The 19,188-nt window shown below is 39.7% G+C and overlaps 1 protein-coding gene across 1 annotated transcript; it reads left to right on the top strand.

Annotated features, from left to right (window-relative positions):
• The first annotated feature begins 1,876 nt into the window (after positions 1–1,876).
• On the top strand, positions 1,877–18,017 carry LOC121180310 (complement C3-like). Its single transcript, XM_041035608.1, has 43 exons — positions 1,877–2,033; positions 3,042–3,237; positions 3,366–3,528; positions 3,743–3,837; positions 4,196–4,284; positions 4,773–4,855; positions 4,964–5,051; positions 5,164–5,266; positions 5,588–5,708; positions 6,005–6,120; positions 6,525–6,671; positions 6,950–7,049; positions 7,169–7,263; positions 7,392–7,583; positions 7,714–7,869; positions 8,124–8,253; positions 8,685–8,753; positions 9,078–9,275; positions 9,377–9,497; positions 9,597–9,685; positions 9,807–9,946; positions 10,340–10,552; positions 11,255–11,312; positions 11,417–11,506; positions 11,673–11,879; positions 12,145–12,220; positions 12,356–12,515; positions 12,610–12,705; positions 13,053–13,203; positions 13,545–13,630; positions 14,184–14,261; positions 14,363–14,518; positions 14,659–14,721; positions 14,896–14,977; positions 15,169–15,217; positions 15,370–15,460; positions 15,582–15,671; positions 15,770–15,872; positions 16,066–16,155; positions 16,595–16,687; positions 16,852–16,935; positions 17,325–17,469; positions 17,730–18,017. The coding sequence occupies exons 1-43, from the start codon at positions 1,957–1,959 to the stop codon at positions 17,869–17,871; spliced, it is 4,971 nt and encodes a 1,656-aa protein (XP_040891542.1). The 5' UTR covers positions 1,877–1,956; the 3' UTR covers positions 17,872–18,017.
• The last annotated feature ends 1,171 nt before the right edge of the window (positions 18,018–19,188 follow it).

The raw sequence follows: 19,188 nt of genomic DNA, 5'->3' as shown, positions 1-19,188 counted from the left end.
ACAATCACACAGATATGAAAGCATAGGTTTAATAATTAGAGAGAAGAGGCCTTGTGTGAGTTTAGAGGGCTGTTGTTTGTCAGCTGAGGACAATCTGCATTTTGGCGTGGCCTACTTTCACTATTACTAATCAAACAAACTTTGTTCATGTCCAAATAGTAGGACTGACGTGCTGAACAAAGACACACTATGGCTGCGCTGAATAATGCCTTATCAGAAGTCAAAAAAAAAATAATGAGTCACCCATACAAAAAAAGAGTTTAAATGAAAGACTTAATGTGCATTTTTATCCATGTGTTACACAGAGAAGCTTCCTGTTTTTTCATAAATCCTTTTTATTGTAAGTGGTGGAATGAGTATTATCATTCACTCCTCAAGCAGAATTGTACTGTTTCACAAGAGCTCTAAAATGCAAAGAAATCAGAGATTGAACTAAGTCGTACACATGAAAAAATGGGAAATTACCTGTAAAACTGTAACACCAAGATAAAGGTAAAGCCAGGTTACTGTTGTAATCTCTGCCTAAACTCTACCTAATCAAGGTTTACTGTAGCTACATGCAGTGCTATTGAGGTGCTATAGTATCTCAGTATGCCTGGGCCTGTACCTCTGAATGTTTTTTTGTTGTTGTTGTGCACCTTTCAGGCCACAAGAGTGCAGGACACACTAGCATGATATTCGGGTATGAAGCAATATGCATCATTATTCCCCCAAAATGCACTATTTAAAGTGCTAAAAACAAACAAGCCCTAGAAGTTGTCTAACTATCAACCAAAGTTCAGCAGCAAGTCTCCCAAACTCGTTTTTAGGTACTGCCACAAGATCATCAGTGGTATCATCTAACTCTCAGCAAAATAATAATAATGATTAAATAAATGCAAATAAGCATAAATCCCAATGTTAAACAATTCCTTTAAGACCCATCAATGGAAAATCAGTACTCATGTTTATAGACAATATGGCAAAAGAAAATCCACCATCATAGTGTATGTAATTTTATGTTGCCTTGTTATTCACAATGCCTTTTCTGGAACATAATTCAGAAGCTGTCTATGGATAAAACACCAGCGACATCTGTTTGTTTTTGGCTAATCCAGCATCACTGATTAACCACATTTCATACAATGGCCCAATACAACCAGATAAATTAAAGGGGTAGATGCCTCTGCATAAATGATATGGCAAAACCTTGGATGGTTAAAAATAGGCTAATATCTCATTGCATTTATTATCATATCACAGAAGATTGTACATGTAATCAAACTACTTACAATTTAAATATACATTTTAATTTCAAGTAATATACTGTTAGTCCTTAAAAGCACAGAGCTTACTTACTAAATTGGAATCAATAAAAGAAACTGTAAGGTTTTGTGTGTTTAATGTAAAACATTAATATATTTATGTTGCGTTTCACAGACTTTTGCATTGTCATTGGAGGAAATTCCCTGCTGTTGAAATTACTCAACTAGTTATCTGTGAGTTTGTGTGTGTGTGTTCAATACGATTGACTATGTGTGAGTGCAAACTCAGAGGTACTGTGAGTAACTTAAACGTTCCAACAGCATAAAGACAAAGAAAACAAATTTGTCATACTCAATAACATCTACCAGAAATGCAGAATAGCTGTTTTTCTGTAATTCAGCACTGAACCATTTATTCATCTGTCAGTTTAGAAATCAGTCAAAAATGTAAACCCTCATTGATTTTCTCATGTTTGTTTTTTTCCTCAGAGCAGAGATAACATTTATCAGAAATGAACAGTTTCTCAACTGCTGCTGGGAAATCATGTGCAAGTGTCTTTGTGTGTGTACAGAGAGAGCTTTGAGGGTGCAGGGGTCGGTGAGGCAGTAGTGAAGTGGAGTGGAGGTGCAGGGGGAGGGAGGTGAAAGGATAAAAGGAGGGAACTGCAGAGCAACAGTCTACATTGTCAGCAGAGCAGGATCAGGCCGCAGGATGGGTAGGACTCCGCTGTGGCTGCTGGCCTCTCTGGCCTTTGCCTCTATGACTTCTCTGGCTGATGGATCGCCATTGTGAGTATATCTGCTTTACCTTTGTAGATTCTCTCTGAGCTTGAATTAATGCACGATAAAGAACTAAAATTAACTGTCTACTTGGATGAACTGTAATAAGAACAACAACAATAGCACAGATTCCCTGATCATAAACTGATTTAAGTGTATGGATACAAATGTTAGATTAATACAGTTTCATTTAATTTGTCTTCCACATTGAGGAGCTGTAGAGTCCAGTTTGCGTTGCATAGGGCAAGTTTTTCTTTCAAATGATGCCAGTAAGTCAGCCTAAATGTTGTGCTGAGCTTTCACAGTGATGCATCACACCAGACACAGAGTCCAGAGCCATGATGAAATGTTGTATTGATTCAGTGCTGGATCTTAATCAAAATAATCAATAGATCACTCATTCTGTTTGAAGTCCATGATGGAGCCCTCAACAATCATTAACCCTGTGAGACCTGAACTATGAAAGAATGGTCAGAAAATTCTAATTTTTCAAATATGAACTCTTTATTTGTCCCTTTGACAAAATGTAAAAAAAAAAAAATTAAAAAAAAAAAATTCTAAGTATATTTTTTGTTTGTATCACACATGTCAAAACATTTAGAAAAGTGAGGAGTGTCTACCAGGAGTCAGTATACGAGCATAAGAGTTCATCTAAAAGGGTTAAATGCAAAGTTTATGCTTGATGGTGATGCAATGAGTCCCAGAAATGTGGGTATCATATATGATACGTACGGGCTCACAGGGTTAATGGTCAAGGCCATAACCTGCCTCATTGTAAGGGATAACCAGCCAAAAACACCAGAAACAACTTCCACTCATTCAACCTCTACAAAAATAAACAAATGAATAAATTTGTAAATCGTATGTATAAACCAGGACAACCATGGCTAATTATTTGCATATATGTGGTTTATAGTGTCTAAAATTCACACAATAAAAAAGAACATATCAGTTAGAACACAGCGCACAGTCACTACAGTATGTTCTCTGTCTCTTTCTTTTCCCACTGCTCTGCAGGAAGGTGATGTCTGCTCCCAACTTGTTGCGCGTAGGAACGGCAGAAAACATCTTTGTGGAGTGTCAGGACTGCACCCCAGGAGACACAAGGGTTGTTGTCTCCGTGTTGAACCATCCTACCAAAACCAAAAGGCTGGCATCTACAACTGTGACCCTCAACAGTCAAAACAACTTCCAGGAACTAGCACAACTAACGGTAGACGAAATGCTACCACTGTTACTTGGCTTCATTTTCTGTCATGAGATCTTGAATGCAGAAATGCTCATCATAGACGGCCGTCCTGCTCCTCACACACTGCTTCTGTCTCTGCACACTGTCTTCAGATTCCTGTGGGAGATTTCAGCAAGGATCCCAGCCTGAAGCAGTATGTCTACCTGCAAGCTGAGTTCCCGGACAGAAAGCTGGAGAAAGTCGTCTTAGTGTCCTTCCAGTCCGGTTACATCTTCATCCAGACTGACAAGACCCTTTACACCCCCAACAGTAAAGGTGAGTCCAGTACTACATCAGTGATGAGAAACACACCCACCTCTGTGTGAGTATCTCTACAGAAGATCAAACATTAGAAAATATATTACCCTCTGTATTTATTTATATCTGTTTGACTAATGAGAAGATAAGATAAGACAATGCACTGTTCATTTTCAAATGACTGACTGTGCTGTAAATTCTGACAAAATGAAAATCTCTCTCTTCATCTCAGTTCATTACAGGATGTTTGCAGTGACTCCTCGCATGGAGCCGGTGGAGAGGGATGACCAAAACCAAGTTGATGCTTCCATTGCCATTGAGATTGTGGTATGGTATTTTAACTTTGATTAGCAAAAATAATATTATGACAATCATGTCCCCGCTTTCACCCTCCTCTCCTACGTGATACTAAAATTACAAAATTGCAAATACATCTTCATTGAACCTTGTTCTTACAGTAGTAGGTTAGGTTAGTAACAACCATACCACCACCCACTGTAAAAGTAAACACCCTCAAGTGGATGAGTGCGACATTTAAACGCAGTCTCTCCCTCTATAAATGAAGACAGAGACATTTGGTCAATCAAGGAGTTGATCAAAAGTCTTTGCTGGAACATGGTTTGACTACACCAATTTGATTGGCAAGGCTCACTGTTAATGGTTGCTCATTGTTGTTTATTTTTAGACTCCTGAAGGCATCATTTTACCACTTGATCCAGTCTCTTTGAAATCAGGGATCCACTCTGGAGATTTCCAACTTGCCGAAATTGTCAGGTGAGGATTTGATTTGATTTAGTTTAATTTGCAACTGTATGCAAAGTTGCGAATTTCTTTGGTGAAATTACATTTTAACATGGATAACATCCGATTCATAGTTCAAGTATATTTTAACACGTTTATGGTGTTACAGAACACACTTTAACTTTATATTTAACAGACAGGTACCTGGTTGTCATCTCATCTAACATCTCATCTAAGTTGCGTTCAACTACACTTCAAGTTGCATTATAATTTATTATTTGTATTTCAGTCTAAATATTAGTTGGAAATGTACAGACACAAAAAACAAAACAGTGAGACGCTTAGTGAACTATGAACCAGCCAACCTGAATACTTTAAACACTGTTTTTCTCATCTTCACTGTTTCTGTTACTGTTACTGCTCTCTGCCCTTGAAGGGTAGCATAAGTCAAATTGTTTGTCTTGATTATTGAGTGATAAGTGTATTTTTGCATGTGTGTGTGTGTGTGTGTGTGTGTGTAGTCCTGGAGTTTGGAAAGTGGTGGCCAAGTTCCACAGCAACCCACAGCAGAGCTACTCTGCAGAGTTTGAGGTCAAAGAATATGGTGAGTTCCATTTTACCTTAACTGTTATTTACTGTAAAACCTTTATAAAGCGTTCACTTACTCTTTACCTGATATTGCACAGATAATAAAATGCATTTAAATTTTTAGTGCTCCCCAGTTTTGAGGTGAAACTGACGCCTCAGGACTCCTTTTTCTACGTGGACAGTCCAGCGCTCACTGTCAACATCAAAGCTACGTATGTGAAGGTTTTTGTTTTGTGGGTTTAGAGACCAGGGTTGATTAGTAGATCTATTTATCCTGCTTTACTTCATTGTGGATTTAAACATGTCCTTCTCTTGTGGTTTTAGGTATCTGTTTGGTGAAGAGGTGGATGGGACAGCATACGTGGTATTTGGGGTTATGCATGAGGGTCAAAAGAAGAGCTTTCCCGGCTCTCTTCAGAGAGTGGGGGTGAGCACATACTTACATTTTTGCTGTATTTCTGTCTGTCATATTTGCAGTTGATTGGTCATTCCTTCTTATGCAGTATGTGCTTTTACTAGCGCTACAAATTCTGCAAGACTATATATTTTTTTTTTAAACATCTGGGATTTCCTGTTTTTGAAATGTCTGCTGTTATTTCAATTACAGTTACATTTCTATCTGCAGATAGATGTTCAGGATGACATAAGAATTTACATATTTTTTAGAGAACTTCTAACTGCCCACAGATTTTGTTAATGTGCCACTATACTGTATTTCAGGGTGTGTTTTTGTACTATGTCACATTAGGTTGAGAATGGTAATGGACAGGTCATTCTGAAGAGAGAGCACATCCTTCAGACCTTCCCAAACATCAACGAACTGGTGGGGAATTCCATATTTGTAGCTGTCAGTGTGCTGACGGAGAGCGGTAAGAAAGAGAGAATCTGTGTTTGTGTCTGTTCAGTGGGTCCAATCATGAATGATTCGTGATAATTCAGCAGCTTGAAAGAGTTTATTCATTATTTGTCTAAAATTTTCCAAACAAGAAAAAAAGAGGAAAAAAAAAAAGAAAATGATGACGTTCACATCAAGATGTATACAAATGAAATTAAATTACTGTTTCCATGTTTTAGTTTGTCAAATGGAAAACAGACAAATGTAAAACACACTCCGGTAATCAGTTCATGTGTGCGTGTCTTTGTGTGTTTCTGCCTGAACTCTCAGGTGGTGAAATGGTGGAGGCAGAGCGGAGAGGTATCCAGATTGTGACGTCACCTTACACCATCCACTTCAAGAGGACGCCCAAATATTTCAAACCCGGAATGTCCTTTGATGTTGCGGTAAGGTTTATGTTTATGTAAAATGACAGAAACAGTATGGCTTTACATCTACTTCAAAGTAAAAATTCTTTCCAGAAAACATTTCACTACTGTTGCTCAAAACACAGATGCCTGCAAAATATTCCCAAAAATATGACCTTTATATTTTGAAAAACCTGTCTTTCATGTCGCCAGTCATGGAGTTTGTTGGTCTCTTTGTAACTATAAGAGATTGGTGCAATGTTTTGATCTGTCATGGATCTTCATCGTGAGATCGTCATATACTTATGCACAATTTGTGCAGTTTGCAGACCAAACACTCTGGTAGCGTAAGGTTTTCCTTAATAAGATGTGATTAATTGAATGACTCAATAAGACAGTTAAATGTTTTCTGACTGTTCAGCTGTTTGTTATTGTGACGACAGATTGAAGTGATGAATCCAGATGAAAGTCCAGCACAAGGTGTTCCAGTGGTGGTGGAACCAGGCCCTGTGGAGGGCTTCACTGCAGCCAATGGCATGGCAAAGCTAACCATCAACACAGTGGCAAGAGATCCAAGACTGACAGTCACTGTAAGTCTCAAAAAAAAAAGTTAATTTTTGACAGCCTTTTTATATTGAAGCCCATTTGCCAATGGAGGCTTAAATTTACATGATACGGATCAACTCTGCAGCTCTGTGCAGGTTTCTAGCTTCATGTAGGGCATTGCTCACACATTTACTGTACCTAATGTGACCGATGAACAAACTGCAGTCAATATATCTTTCTTTCCCCCTGGTGACCAATAATCAAATACTGAGGCTTTAAGTATTATCTGAAAGCCCTTTCCTGTGTGTGTCTCTCATTCTAGGCAAAGACCAATGATCCTCGTATTTCACGTGACAGACAAGCAACCGCGACAATGGTCGCTGCCCCATACACCACTAAAAGCAACAACTACATCCACATAGGTAAAGAAAGTCCTGAAATAACATCACATTGGTAAAACAAGGTGGCGATGGCAAAGTACGTACCATGAACAAGATCTTTTCAGTGTTTAGCACTGAATAATAAAGTGTCATTTTTGCAGGCGTGGACACAGCAGAGCTGGAATTAGGAGACAATCTGAAAATCAACCTCAACCTCAACAGGCAGTCAAATGAAGACACTGACATCACATACTTGGTGAGAGATGTTGTGCACACATGCATTTATGGACACACACACACACACACACACACATATATATATATGACTACCTATGTAGTGCATACAGTTATTTTGGGTAAGTGCTGAAATCTGTGTTTCCTAAGATCCTGAGCAGAGGTCAACTGGTGAAAAGTGGCCGCTATAGGACGAGAGGTCAAGTACTGATTTCCCTAATAGTTCCCATCACCAAAGAAATGCTGCCATCATTCCGCATCATAGCCTACTACCATCCAAATGACAATGAAGTAGTAGCAGACTCTGTCTGGGTGGACGTCAAGGACTCCTGCATGGGTTCGGTGAGACACACAACACTGATATAGCAGAGTTAAACTATATTTTCTATATTTCATATTTTATATGAGTAAATGCTTTAAAAAACAAACTCAATCAAACAAGCTCATTCATTGCTCTTCCTTCCTCCTTTAGCTAAGATTGGAATCATCGAGACCCGCTCCCTCCTACGAGCCTCGCAGGATGTTTGGTCTCAAAGTCACTGGAGATCCAGGGGCCACAGTGGGACTGGTGGCAGTTGACAAAGGCGTCTATGTCCTGAATAACAAGCACCGCCTCACCCAGAAAAAGGCAATTTTTTTTATTCCATTTCATTTTGTGAAAATATTCGATGTTGAAAAAAAAATACACGTCAAGTTTTCAGTTACAGATTAATACACTCTTTAAAAGTGGACATACAGCATATAAGTGTGTTATCCATTAATATCCAGTGTACTGTGTAACTGTCATGCTGGAGAGGACTTCTCATGCCATATCAGAACTTGAGTTTCCAGATGCGTCTGCTTTTCTTACTTCTGTGTGTAAATGACTTTCATCCTGCTCAGGTGTGGGACATTGTAGAGAAATACGACACAGGTTGCACACCAGGTGGAGGGAGAGACAGTATGGGTGTGTTCTACGATGCTGGGCTGTTGTTTGAGTCCAGCACTGCTTCTGGGACTCCCTACAGACAAGGTGACACCATTTTTTCTATAGTTTCATTGTTTTCCCTTCTCCTATTAAATTTATTTAATCCAGCTGTCAAGATCAAGAAACTATTCTTTATGTGTCCCCATGGCAAAATTTGTTTTGGAGTATATGGGGTGTAGTAAAGTTTGGGGTTCTCCTGTTCATCATCTGCAGTACATCCAAATACAGTTTTCCTACTGGCTAATGGAAAGTAGGAGAACTGCATCTTAAAGGGTCTTTTCACCCAAATTACATAATATTTCTTGCTCCACTTCTTCACTATCTTGCCATACAGATAGATTCAGAGACACGGTTTCTTTTTCTTTTTCTTTTTTTAAAGAAAGCAGTTACAGATGTGTTTTTTCTGTTTATGCCATGCAGAGTCTAGTTCTAACCTTGTTGGGCTCTGTTAATGATCCAGTCTTTTGCCTTTCCAGAATTGAAATGTCCGGCCTCTGCCAGGAGGAAACGAGCCAGTACAATAATGGACGTCACAACCACCTTACGTAAGAATCACAGCTTTAAACTACCCAATAACCACACATGCAGTCATATTAGGTCTGTGTATTAGAAGAAGGATACAAATAAGCTGAAGCTTTTTTACTTTATTTACTTATTCTTTTTCAGTTTTTTTTTAGTTTTTAGTGTTATTCAAAGGGGGAACTTGTGATTTTGGACTTGTTGATGAAACTGGCTTAACTAGTTTATTTATCTCTAATTGTAATTTAACTCGTGCAATAATACTTTATTTAAATCTTTCCAGTTCACCCTTCTTCTTGGACTCCATACCTTCTCACCTCCATCTCCCCTCTTTCTTTCTCTCTTTCCAGTGAGTCAGTACAAAAATGAACTTCAGCGTGAGTGTTGTTTGGATGGTATGAGGGAGACCCCCCTTTCTTACACCTGTGAGAGGCGCAGCGAGTACATCTCGGACGGTGCAGCCTGCGCCGAGGCCTTCCTGCACTGCTGCAAGGAGATGGAGAACCAGCGAGATGAGAAAAAGGAGGAAAATCTCCAACTGGCTCGCAGTAAGAGACGGGAACGAGGGTTCGGGGCAGATGCCGGGGTGGTTATACGTGGTCATACTGGTCGTTCAATCAAAATGTTAACCTTTTTCATGACACTGTAGGTGAGGAAGATGACGACAGTTACATGGACAGCAATGAAATCGTTTCTCGCACCAAGTTCCCTGAAAGTTGGCTGTGGTCAGACATCAACCTGCCTCCTTGCGCTCGAAATACACCCAACTGGTGAGGCAGCTGAAACATACATGCAAAAAAAATACAGTGAAATTTAAAGCCCCCCCCCCCTTCACCTCTCTGAGTCTTAACACTTTTTATTTGTTTCAGTGAATCCACATTTTTGGTGAAAAATGTTCCTTTGCAAGACTCAATCACCACCTGGCAGTTCACTGGCATTAGTCTGTCAAGAACCCATGGTGAGGATCCAGTGACTGAAACCTGTGCTGTGTTTTAGTTGTCTAATCTTAACCCTCTCTCATCCCTTACACTCTTTTTCATCACTCTTTTTTTTTTCTTTAAATCCCTCTCATCTTTAAGGAATCTGTGTTGGCGAACCACTAGAAGTAATTGTCCGGAAGGAGTTCTTCATTGATCTCAGACTGCCGTACTCTGCTGTCCGTGGAGAGCAGCTGGAAATAAAGGCAATCCTCCACAACTACAGCCCTGAGCTTGTCACTGTAAGTCTGTGCTCTTCTGCTCTGTTGTTTCAGGCCAGAGTCAGCGTTTCTAAATAAAAAGTCAGTCCGAGAACTGGGGCGAACCTTAATACAATATTTACAGCTTTTTACACCTTTTCAACAAGTTTTAAATTTCTTCAAATTACTGATTCATCGCTGTAGAGTGACCTAAACTAAAAGTGATGGTGATGATCCTCATTGGTTATGATTAACTGTGAACATCCCTATTTAATATAGGAATAATAGTATTATTTCATAGAGTACCTGAAATAAGAAAGAAATTATCTATAAGTGTATATTTCATCAGCATTCGATTGCCATTGTGGAAGGTCTTCAGCTTTGATCTACTACACAAACCTCACTCGCTCTCTCCATCCTTGTCTCTTTTTAAAGGTGCGTGTGGATCTGATGGAGGAGGAGCACGTGTGCAGCGCAGCTTCCAAGCATCTAAGGTATCGACAGGAGGTCAAAGTTGGGGCCGAGACTACCCGATCTGTACCCTTCGTCATCATTCCCATGAAGGAAGGACAGTTCCGCATTGAGGTCAAAGCAGCTGTTAAAGACTCGTCGCTCAATGATGGAATCATTAAGATGCTGCGGGTGGTGGTAAGAGTTGTAACCATATCAAAACTGTTCTTCCATTACATTAAAATGTTGCATGAAGCCACAGGCTTGAGAATGAAATCAAGTTATAGTCAACAGCTCGTCCAGATTAAATGACAAAATATGTTGTTTGTCCATGTCCTCTACAATCACAAAGGCGTTCTCTAATCTGAAGCCACTACCGTAACAAATCACAGTAAACAAATTAGTGTTTGAAAAAATTATTATGGTTCGGGTTAAAATGTCTCTTAAGGGTACTGGAGCTTCATTGCCATAGTAACAGTAATAACCACGTGGTTAAGATTAGGAAATTATTGTGGTCATGCTTTAAAAAAAAAAACATAATCTGTGTCTGATAATAGTTCCTATTATTCATTTACTGTATTGTGCACTGCCCTCTGCTATTTTGTTGGAATGTCCGAATTCTGAGCGAGTGTCCTTGGCACGAACGCTGCTTTCTGCTAACAATCCTACACTGCCATGCTCATTTTCACATTTTATAAATACGAAAATTTGCCTTTGTCCACGTCTTCTGCTCTGTTTCGTCATGGGAAGCAAACATGTCTTAACGTTGATGCAGATGTATAATGTATCAGCCCTTTAAAAATGAACTGTAGATAAAAAGAAACAGAACAAGAAGGATAGTGTATAAACTTTACTTAAAAATAGTTGTCATTTCTAATTTTTGCCCTGTTGTTTTTCCAGCCTGAAGGCGTACTGGTTAAATCTCCGCAGATTATAGTTCTTGACCCCAGTAAGACAGGTGGGTGAGATTACCAATTAAATCCCTGCACTGTGTAGTAACTTTGTAACATTGTGTCTCTGTGTCTTGAATTGATCTCACTTTCCTACTGTTTCTTCCTTTAGGTGGTAAACAAGACGAAATTATCAACAGTGGAATTCCAAAGAGCAGTTTGGTTCCAAACACACCTACGAGCACACAGATCTCTGTGACAGGTGAGAATTAATGTTATATTTGTGGGCATTTTATGTGATACAGTGCCTGCAGCGATGTTCATACCACCACCTCACTGGTTGTGGGCGACCCTTGCATGTATTTTCTGTTGTTTCTTCCTGTCCATTTACAGCTTTTTGGTTTTTCTGTTTCTGTGTGTGCATGCAGGGAGGGAACAGATAGCTCCACTGGTAGAGAACGCCATTAGTGGGAACTCAATGGGTAGTCTGATCTACCAGCCCTCAGGCTGTGGAGAGCAGAACATGATCCACATGACCCTGCCTGTCATTGCAACCACATATTTGGACAAAACCAACCAGTGGGAAACTGTAGGCTTTCAGAAACGGAACGAAGCCCTCCAGCACATCAAGACTGGTAAGTTCACCCAGATGTATTTATTCACCGATGCCTGACATTTTAGTGATGCCCCACTGTGTGGGATTTTGGTCAAAGTGGTATCAAAACAGACAGTGCGGTAGTCAACACGCTACCCTGTCCCACAGATCCAAGCTACAGAAGGAATCTTAAGATCAAGTACTCCCAATATAACAGGACTCCTCAAACTAGCATCCAGTGGATGAGATTCAGCAGAGAATGAATGGTAGTTAGTAAAAAGGTTGTGTGTTTTGTATGTGTCCAGGCTACCAGAATGAGCTTGCCTACCGTAAAAAGGATGGGTCTTTTGCTGTGTGGGCCAATCGCGACAGCAGCACCTGGTGAGGCATCCGAACATCCATGATCTTCTACGTCAATATTTGCTCCTCCTCCTTTAACATAGGCAATGTGAGGACAGGTGTATCTGATGTGCAAATAAATGAAACTAAACAGTTACACCCTCTCCTCTCTCTAAGGCTGACAGCTTATGTTGTCAAGGTGTTTGCTATGGCCAACAATCTGGTGGCGGTGCAAAACGATGTGATCTGTGACGCTGTCAAGTTCCTGATTCTTAACGCACAGCAACCTGACGGCTTGTTCAGAGAAGTTGGAAGGGTGTCCCACGGAGAGATGATCGTACGTGCACCGATGGAACAAATGAAAACAACTGCATGCCACTGACTTCTCAGCTGATATGAATAAAATTGTGTATGTGTGTTTGCGTGTGTAGGGGGATGTTCGTGGCGCAGATTCAGATGCCTCCATGACGGCCTTCTGCCTCATCGCCATGCAGGAGTCACGCACACTATGTTCAGCCACAGTTAATGTGAGTCCCTTACCAGCATTCAATGCTTTTTCAGCCAATATGAAGCTACTGATCAATGGCTCACCCCGATTAGCCTAAACGGATGAACTCGACATGAGGTGCATATTGAAGGCTTTGTTTTTTTGACCATGGCTGTAGCCTCACAATCACTGTCTGAGCAAGGGGTTTAGGAAACGGTCAATTGTGCTGACATTGTTTTGAAGCATTTGAGAAAACCACGATGACACAGTGAGTCAGTCATTTAGTGATATTTTGCTAAACAAAAGTTGTACTGTAAAAAAAAAAAAATTGATTGAAAAATTGAAAACTGATTCCTCCCTCCCTTCTTTTTTTCTCTTGCTGTCCAGAGTCTGCCAGGAAGTATAACCAAAGCAGTGGCCTACCTGGAGAAGCGTTTGCCTGGCCTCACCAATCCATATGCTGTTGCCATGACATCATACGCCCTGGCCAATGAGGATAAACTGAACCGAGAGATCCTCAACAGGTTTAGATCCCCAGGTGCTGTCACACAACAATATTTTATGGCTGTGTAGATGCAAAAAAAAATTGTTATGGTAAAAATCATGGGAAGATTTTAGCCAACGATGTAAAGATGTTATTTTTCTACTGTAAAGTTTCCTGCTCAGTACATATATTGGTATCAATGTCAATATCAGTATTTGTATTGGCCTGAAATGATTTATCTGCCTTCATGTGTACAAACCTGTATGTGACTGTCTGCCCACATTTTACTTTCTTCTTTTTAATTCTATTTTTTAGGCATGATTAATGTTCAGTCACTGAAACGTATCACAAATCCTGCTTACTGATAAAAAAGTATTTGTCTGTGTTTTCCTTAGAGTTGAGCCACTGGCCTACACCTAAGGGACGTGTTTACACGCTGGAGGCCACAGCTTATGCTCTTCTTGCTCTGGTCAGGGCCAAGGTGAGCACATCCTGTTTATGTGTGTTTGACCACCACCAGTCGAGTTACAGAAAACACACAGCACAACCCTCATCCATGCTACCTGATTTAAACTGTAGAGGGTTTATGAGGGAGAAAGAAAAGTCAGTGAAATGTGTTTTACACTTCTAATATCCATATTTTTCAAAATGTTTGGCTCATTTACTAAACGTCATGGACCTTTTACATTTCTCTGACCACTTTCATTTTCACATCTAGATATTTAAATGTATTTCCTTCCCCTCCATTATCATTCATTTTATTATGGAATGAAAAAACAACTATAGTAACCCAGTATAGTGGAAAATAGTTCTACATTTTGTCTTGTCAGTGTCTTATGATGCCTGTGTATTCATACAAATAAAAAAACAAAAAAACAGAAAAAAATGGATTTGTATGGTAGGCTTTGGAAACTGGTCAGTAGCAATTTAAGGTATAACCATAACAGAATCAGCACCTCTCTCTATTTTTACTAAATGTTTTAAATACTCCAGTGCACACACTTCAGCTCTTTTCTCACCTTATGTTAATAAAGGCCTTTGAAGATGCCAGACCTGTGGTGAGGTGGTTCAACCAACAGCAGAAGGTTGGCGGAGGCTATGGATCAACTCAGGTAACACAGGACTCCACTCTCTTTAAAGCAAGTGCACTTTTATTTTGTTCGCCTATTTTTTCTAAGTGTTGTTTTCTCCCCCTCACTCTTTTTCCCTCCAGGCTACCATCATAGTGTATCAGGCCGTAGCAGAGTACTGGGCCAGTGCTAAAGAACCAGAGTATGATCTGAATGTAGACATCTTGTTGCCGGGCAGGTCAAAGCCTGACAAGTACAACTTCAACAGGGATAACCACTATGCCACAAGAACATCTAAGGTGAGACACACACGCACTAACTCACAGTGGCTCATTAATATTATCATTCCCTTTGCTGCAGTGTAAGTTTGTTTCTTCTGCTGATCCCAGTATATGTGTGTGTGTGTGTGTGTGTGTGTGTGTATTTTAAATCCTCACAGATCAACGATATAAACCAGGATGTGAGAGTGACTGCCACAGGAACAGGAGAGGCAACACTGACAGTAAATGAAATGTGTTTTTGTACTTAGCTCATCTGTTGTTTATTAATGTGTCCTTTTTCATCCCAGATGAGATCAAAGAAATCTTTTGACCTTGTGTGGACAGTGCTTTTAAGACAGATGCCTATACTATCACAATGCATGTATCACTGAAATGCTCTTGCTTCTGTGTGACAGATGGTGTCGCTATATTACGCTATGCCTACAGAGAAGGAGAGTGACTGTCAGAAGTTTAACATGTCAGTGGAGCTCATCCCAGGTAATGTGGTGCCCTCTGCCACTGTTTATTTGTCTATATTTGCTGCCATTTCATCTGTTTGTCTGTATTTGTCTATTTTTTTGCGTTTGTCTGCAAACTGTGTTTTTCTTATTGTCCTTCTGTCATTTGCATTTTTCGTTTTGGTTTTATGAGAAAAGATTTTATGCTCATCTGATGTTTTGCTCCTCCAGAGAAACTGGATGAGAATGAGAAGATATACAAGCTGAGAATAGAAGTTTTGTAAGTACTGACAAGTGTTACAATGACATGGCTTTATACAGAACATTTTCTAACCAGCTGTGGACCCTTCAATGCTTTACCTCTTACTCACCCTCTTATTCATATTGTTCTAACTGTCCAATTAAAATGTTCATTGTCCATTTTCTGTGCAGGTATAAGGACAGAGAGCGCGATGCAACTATGTCAGTCTTGGATATTGGCTTGCTAACAGGCTTCACTGTGAACACAAATGACCTGGACTTAGTAAGAGCTTTTACGGATACACACATACCCACATAGAGTTCAAAAGTCAATGTGACAAACAAGATGTATTATGCTTTTGAAAGTTGTCTGACAATGTATGTTTGTGTGTGCGTGTGTGTAGTTGTCCAAAGGACGTGCCCGCACCATTGCAAAATATGAGATGAACACAGTCCTGTCAGAAAGAGGCTCCCTGATCCTTTACCTGGACAAGGTAAGACATCACTCTTCCTTCCCTCTTTCCCCTTTTCTCTCTGCCATGTTCTTTCTCTGTTTACCTCTGTCTCACCTTTGCTTTACATTTCTCCACAGGTTTCTCACACACGACCAGAGGAGATCACCTTTAGGGTCCACCAGAAGCTGAAAGTGGGCGTCTTACAACCAGCAGCTGTGTCTGTCTATGAATATTATGACCGTAAGTCTCAGAGACACTTAGAAATATAGGCTGCTCCGGTGAGCTTCAAGATTTTTTTCTTTGCCACAGATACAATATATGTCAGGGTAGATAAACAGGCACTAGTAGATTTTCAAAATATTCAGTGAACAGTTTCTCTGATGTACTGCAGTTAGCACAAATGTTTTTCAAACGTCTTTCTTTCTCGTTGCAGAAACACACTGTGTGAAATTCTACCATCCAGAGAGGAGAGCTGGACAGCTACTGAGGCTGTGTAGAAACGACGAATGCACATGTGCTGAAGGTAAGTAACACAGTGTCTCTCTGAAGACGTAAGCTGCCGATGCATAAACTGAAATCTGTGAAGGAACTCATAAACACTGACATTGTGCTTCATGCATTGCATTGTCTGAGAATTGCAGCAGTATCGCACCCCAATAAATGTGGGTGCCTTGAGACCAAGAGAACATTGAACGAATTTAAAGGAGGTGGTCGTGGAATTTGGCCTTCAGTAAATCACTACCTCGTAACATAATCATCAGAACTTTCTGTAAGAGCAAAACAGCACCTGCGGGATCCTGTAGGATCAGAGCAACAGTCAGGGATAAATATAAATAACTCAGCAACATGTTACATGCTACAGCTGCACTCACCCATCAGTCCATCAACACACATGAACTTGTGCTCAGTTAATCGGGTCCTCGCCTGTGTATTCACTTTGTGCTTTGCTTGTGTATTTGCAGAGAACTGCAGTTTGCAGAAGAAGGGCAAAATCAGCAATGATCAGCGCACAGCTAAATCTTGCGAGAGTACTCCCACCAGCAAAATAGATTTTGGTAAGATGCCATACAAAATGGACTGCAACATTGCATTTATGTAGCGCTTTTATATAATTAATAAATAAATAAATACAGCTGTGTAATACCTGTGATTCTGTAAGTAAGAGATGAGCGAATATGTACGCAAGTGAGGTAACAATCTGCAACTTGTCTGTTCTCAGTTTACAAAGTGAGACTGGAAGGATTCGTAGACGGTTTGTCCACTGACATTTACACAATGCGGGTACTGGATGTGATCAAAGAAGGTGGGTTTATTTCCTTTAAAACATCAAAACAGTTCAAACTGCGCAAAAATTTACTATCATCTGATGTTTTATCTAACGTGTTTCTAAGTGTCTCAAAGGGACACAGAGCAGCTCTTGACTATTTAAAGGAAAGGTTAGACATGTTGAGAAGCACGTTTATTTGCATTAGTGCTTGCTTAGTATATGTTTGTATGAAGATGAGAGTGTCATCAGTCTTCTAGAAAGCAAATAAGCCTGTTTCCCAAAATGTCCAACTATTCCTTTAAGCATGATTCCACTGGGAATATGCGAGAATATAACAATAAAGTTTTGTACTGCTCCTTTAGGTGTGCATTCAGCCCTTACGTATATTCTCTCTCTCTCTCCCTTCTGCTCTTTTTTAATTACAGGAAGTTCTGATGTGGGTCCTCAGGGCAAACTGCGCACATTCCTCAGTTATCCTCACTGCAGGGAGTCTTTAGATCTGGTGCAAGGCAAAACCTACCTTATCATGGGCACGTCCAAAGATATTCACAGAGACGACCAAAATCAATCGTAAGTTTGTTCTTTGTGTGCATGTATGTTGCGTGGTGTGGTGTGTCCAGCTCCCTCATAATATTTTTCTCCATTTAAACATTTTTACTGTCTCACAGCTTTTAATGACTAAATCATGTGATAAATCAAGTTTGCCTGTCTTGTACTTTAGTCTCTGTGTTATTGTACAACAGAGTCATTAAATATACAGTTTGTTTTTTGTGGGAAGGAGGGAGTTGTGCTTTTTTTCACAGTATGTGTCCCGCATGTCCTCTCCACAGGTTTCAGTACGTGCTCGGTGAGAGGACCTGGATCGAGTACTGGCCCACAGACGGCGAGTGTCAAATTGAGGAGCACAGACCTTCCTGTTTGGGCTTGGAGGAGATGGTCCAGCAGTATGCACTCTTTGGATGTCAGCAGTAGTGAAACTCAAGGAAATAAAATGTCCTTTTCAAATGGTTTTTATTTTGCGTTATCCTTGTTATGTAAAACTTTCACTGCTCTGAGATATAAGAGATTCACTGTTGTTACAATGTTAAACTGTGTTGATTAAAATGTAATGGTCTTAATTTAATTGTCTGTGTCTTATATACAGATAAATTTTTGGTTAATGTAGAAAATTAAACCAGTAGTGATTACTGTTTGGCTGCTGTATAATAATATTAGAACTTGAAGCAGAAGTTTAGTTAAGTACTTAATTAAAGTTTGACAGTGCTGAGCAGTGATGCACTGGAAGTTCAGTGACGTAGATTGAAACAAGTTTTAAAACTGCTGTGAATCAGAATATAAGACAACTCATCATGATAACTGCAGCTGTAATAACAGTGTTATTTTAAGTTATTGCAAAAAGAAAATGAAACTCACTGAAATGCTGCAGCAAGAAAATCACGTCTAGCAAAGTCTGTGAATCTTGCACAAGGATCATGATGCAACTGGTGCAGCTGCCTCTCACAAAATTTCAGCAAATTCATTCATTTTAATGCTGAACTTTGTCCGTATTGATGGTGTCTCGGGCAAAGGCAGTTCCTCTAATCAGAAAGTTGTCTGACCATCCTTTCGTATTCTCGCACCATTTCAAGAGTGTTCATTCCAAAATACTCAGCAATGTGTCTGTGAAGAATCTCAGTCATTTCAGTCATGGTATATCTAAAGGCATTTAGATATATGATGAGCAGGGATATTGTGAGATAAGCGTGAATGCTGGACACAGAGAACTAACTAGAAAACATATCAAAATATTAACAGGAGGAATTTTTGTGCCATAAATTACCAAAATTATAAACACACTCCCATAAAAAATCTGTCCATCTGCACTCGTGTACAGATCCACATTGCACTAACCACAAACAAATAAAATTTAGTGACTTTTGTCCTGGTAAAGTAACAAACTTCTCTATCTCAGCATCAAAAATCGAATCACAAATCAAAAGCAAAAGCAAATGAATATGTGAAGCAATGTGTCATATTAAAAATCTCAGTGCTCCATTTTCTCCACATAAGCTACGATAACATGTACTGTTACCGTAGCTTCAATATATCAAACAATTTGTTGACCAGAATTTTCTCATTTCTGGTTTTAGGAGTTAGGAGTTTAACTAGTGTGGCATTTGGTTCTACATATTGGCAGAATCCTTTGGAACAGTCCTGTGTGACAAAGCCAAAATGCAGAGAAAATGCAAAGCTCCAAACTTTTTTTTTAATGGATACTAAAAGGTGTATCAAACATTATTTGCAAGTGCA

The sequence above is a fragment of the Toxotes jaculatrix genome, chromosome 4 (assembly GCF_017976425.1).
Source record: "Toxotes jaculatrix isolate fToxJac2 chromosome 4, fToxJac2.pri, whole genome shotgun sequence".
Taxonomy (NCBI): domain Eukaryota; kingdom Metazoa; phylum Chordata; class Actinopteri; family Toxotidae; genus Toxotes; species Toxotes jaculatrix.
This window is presented reverse-complemented; position numbering and strand designations above follow the sequence as displayed.

Coding starts and splice junctions, on each gene's coding strand:
- LOC121180310 (XM_041035608.1), top strand. CDS start 1,957: ATGGGTAGGACTCCGCTGTGGCTGCTGGCCTCTCTGGCCTTTGCCTCT. Junction 10,553..11,254: donor TTAAGATGCTGCGGGTGGTG/GTAAGAGTTGTA, acceptor TTGTTTTTCCAG/CCTGAAGGCGTACTGGTTAA. Junction 15,218..15,369: donor AAGCTGAGAATAGAAGTTTT/GTAAGTACTGAC, acceptor TTTTCTGTGCAG/GTATAAGGACAGAGAGCGCG.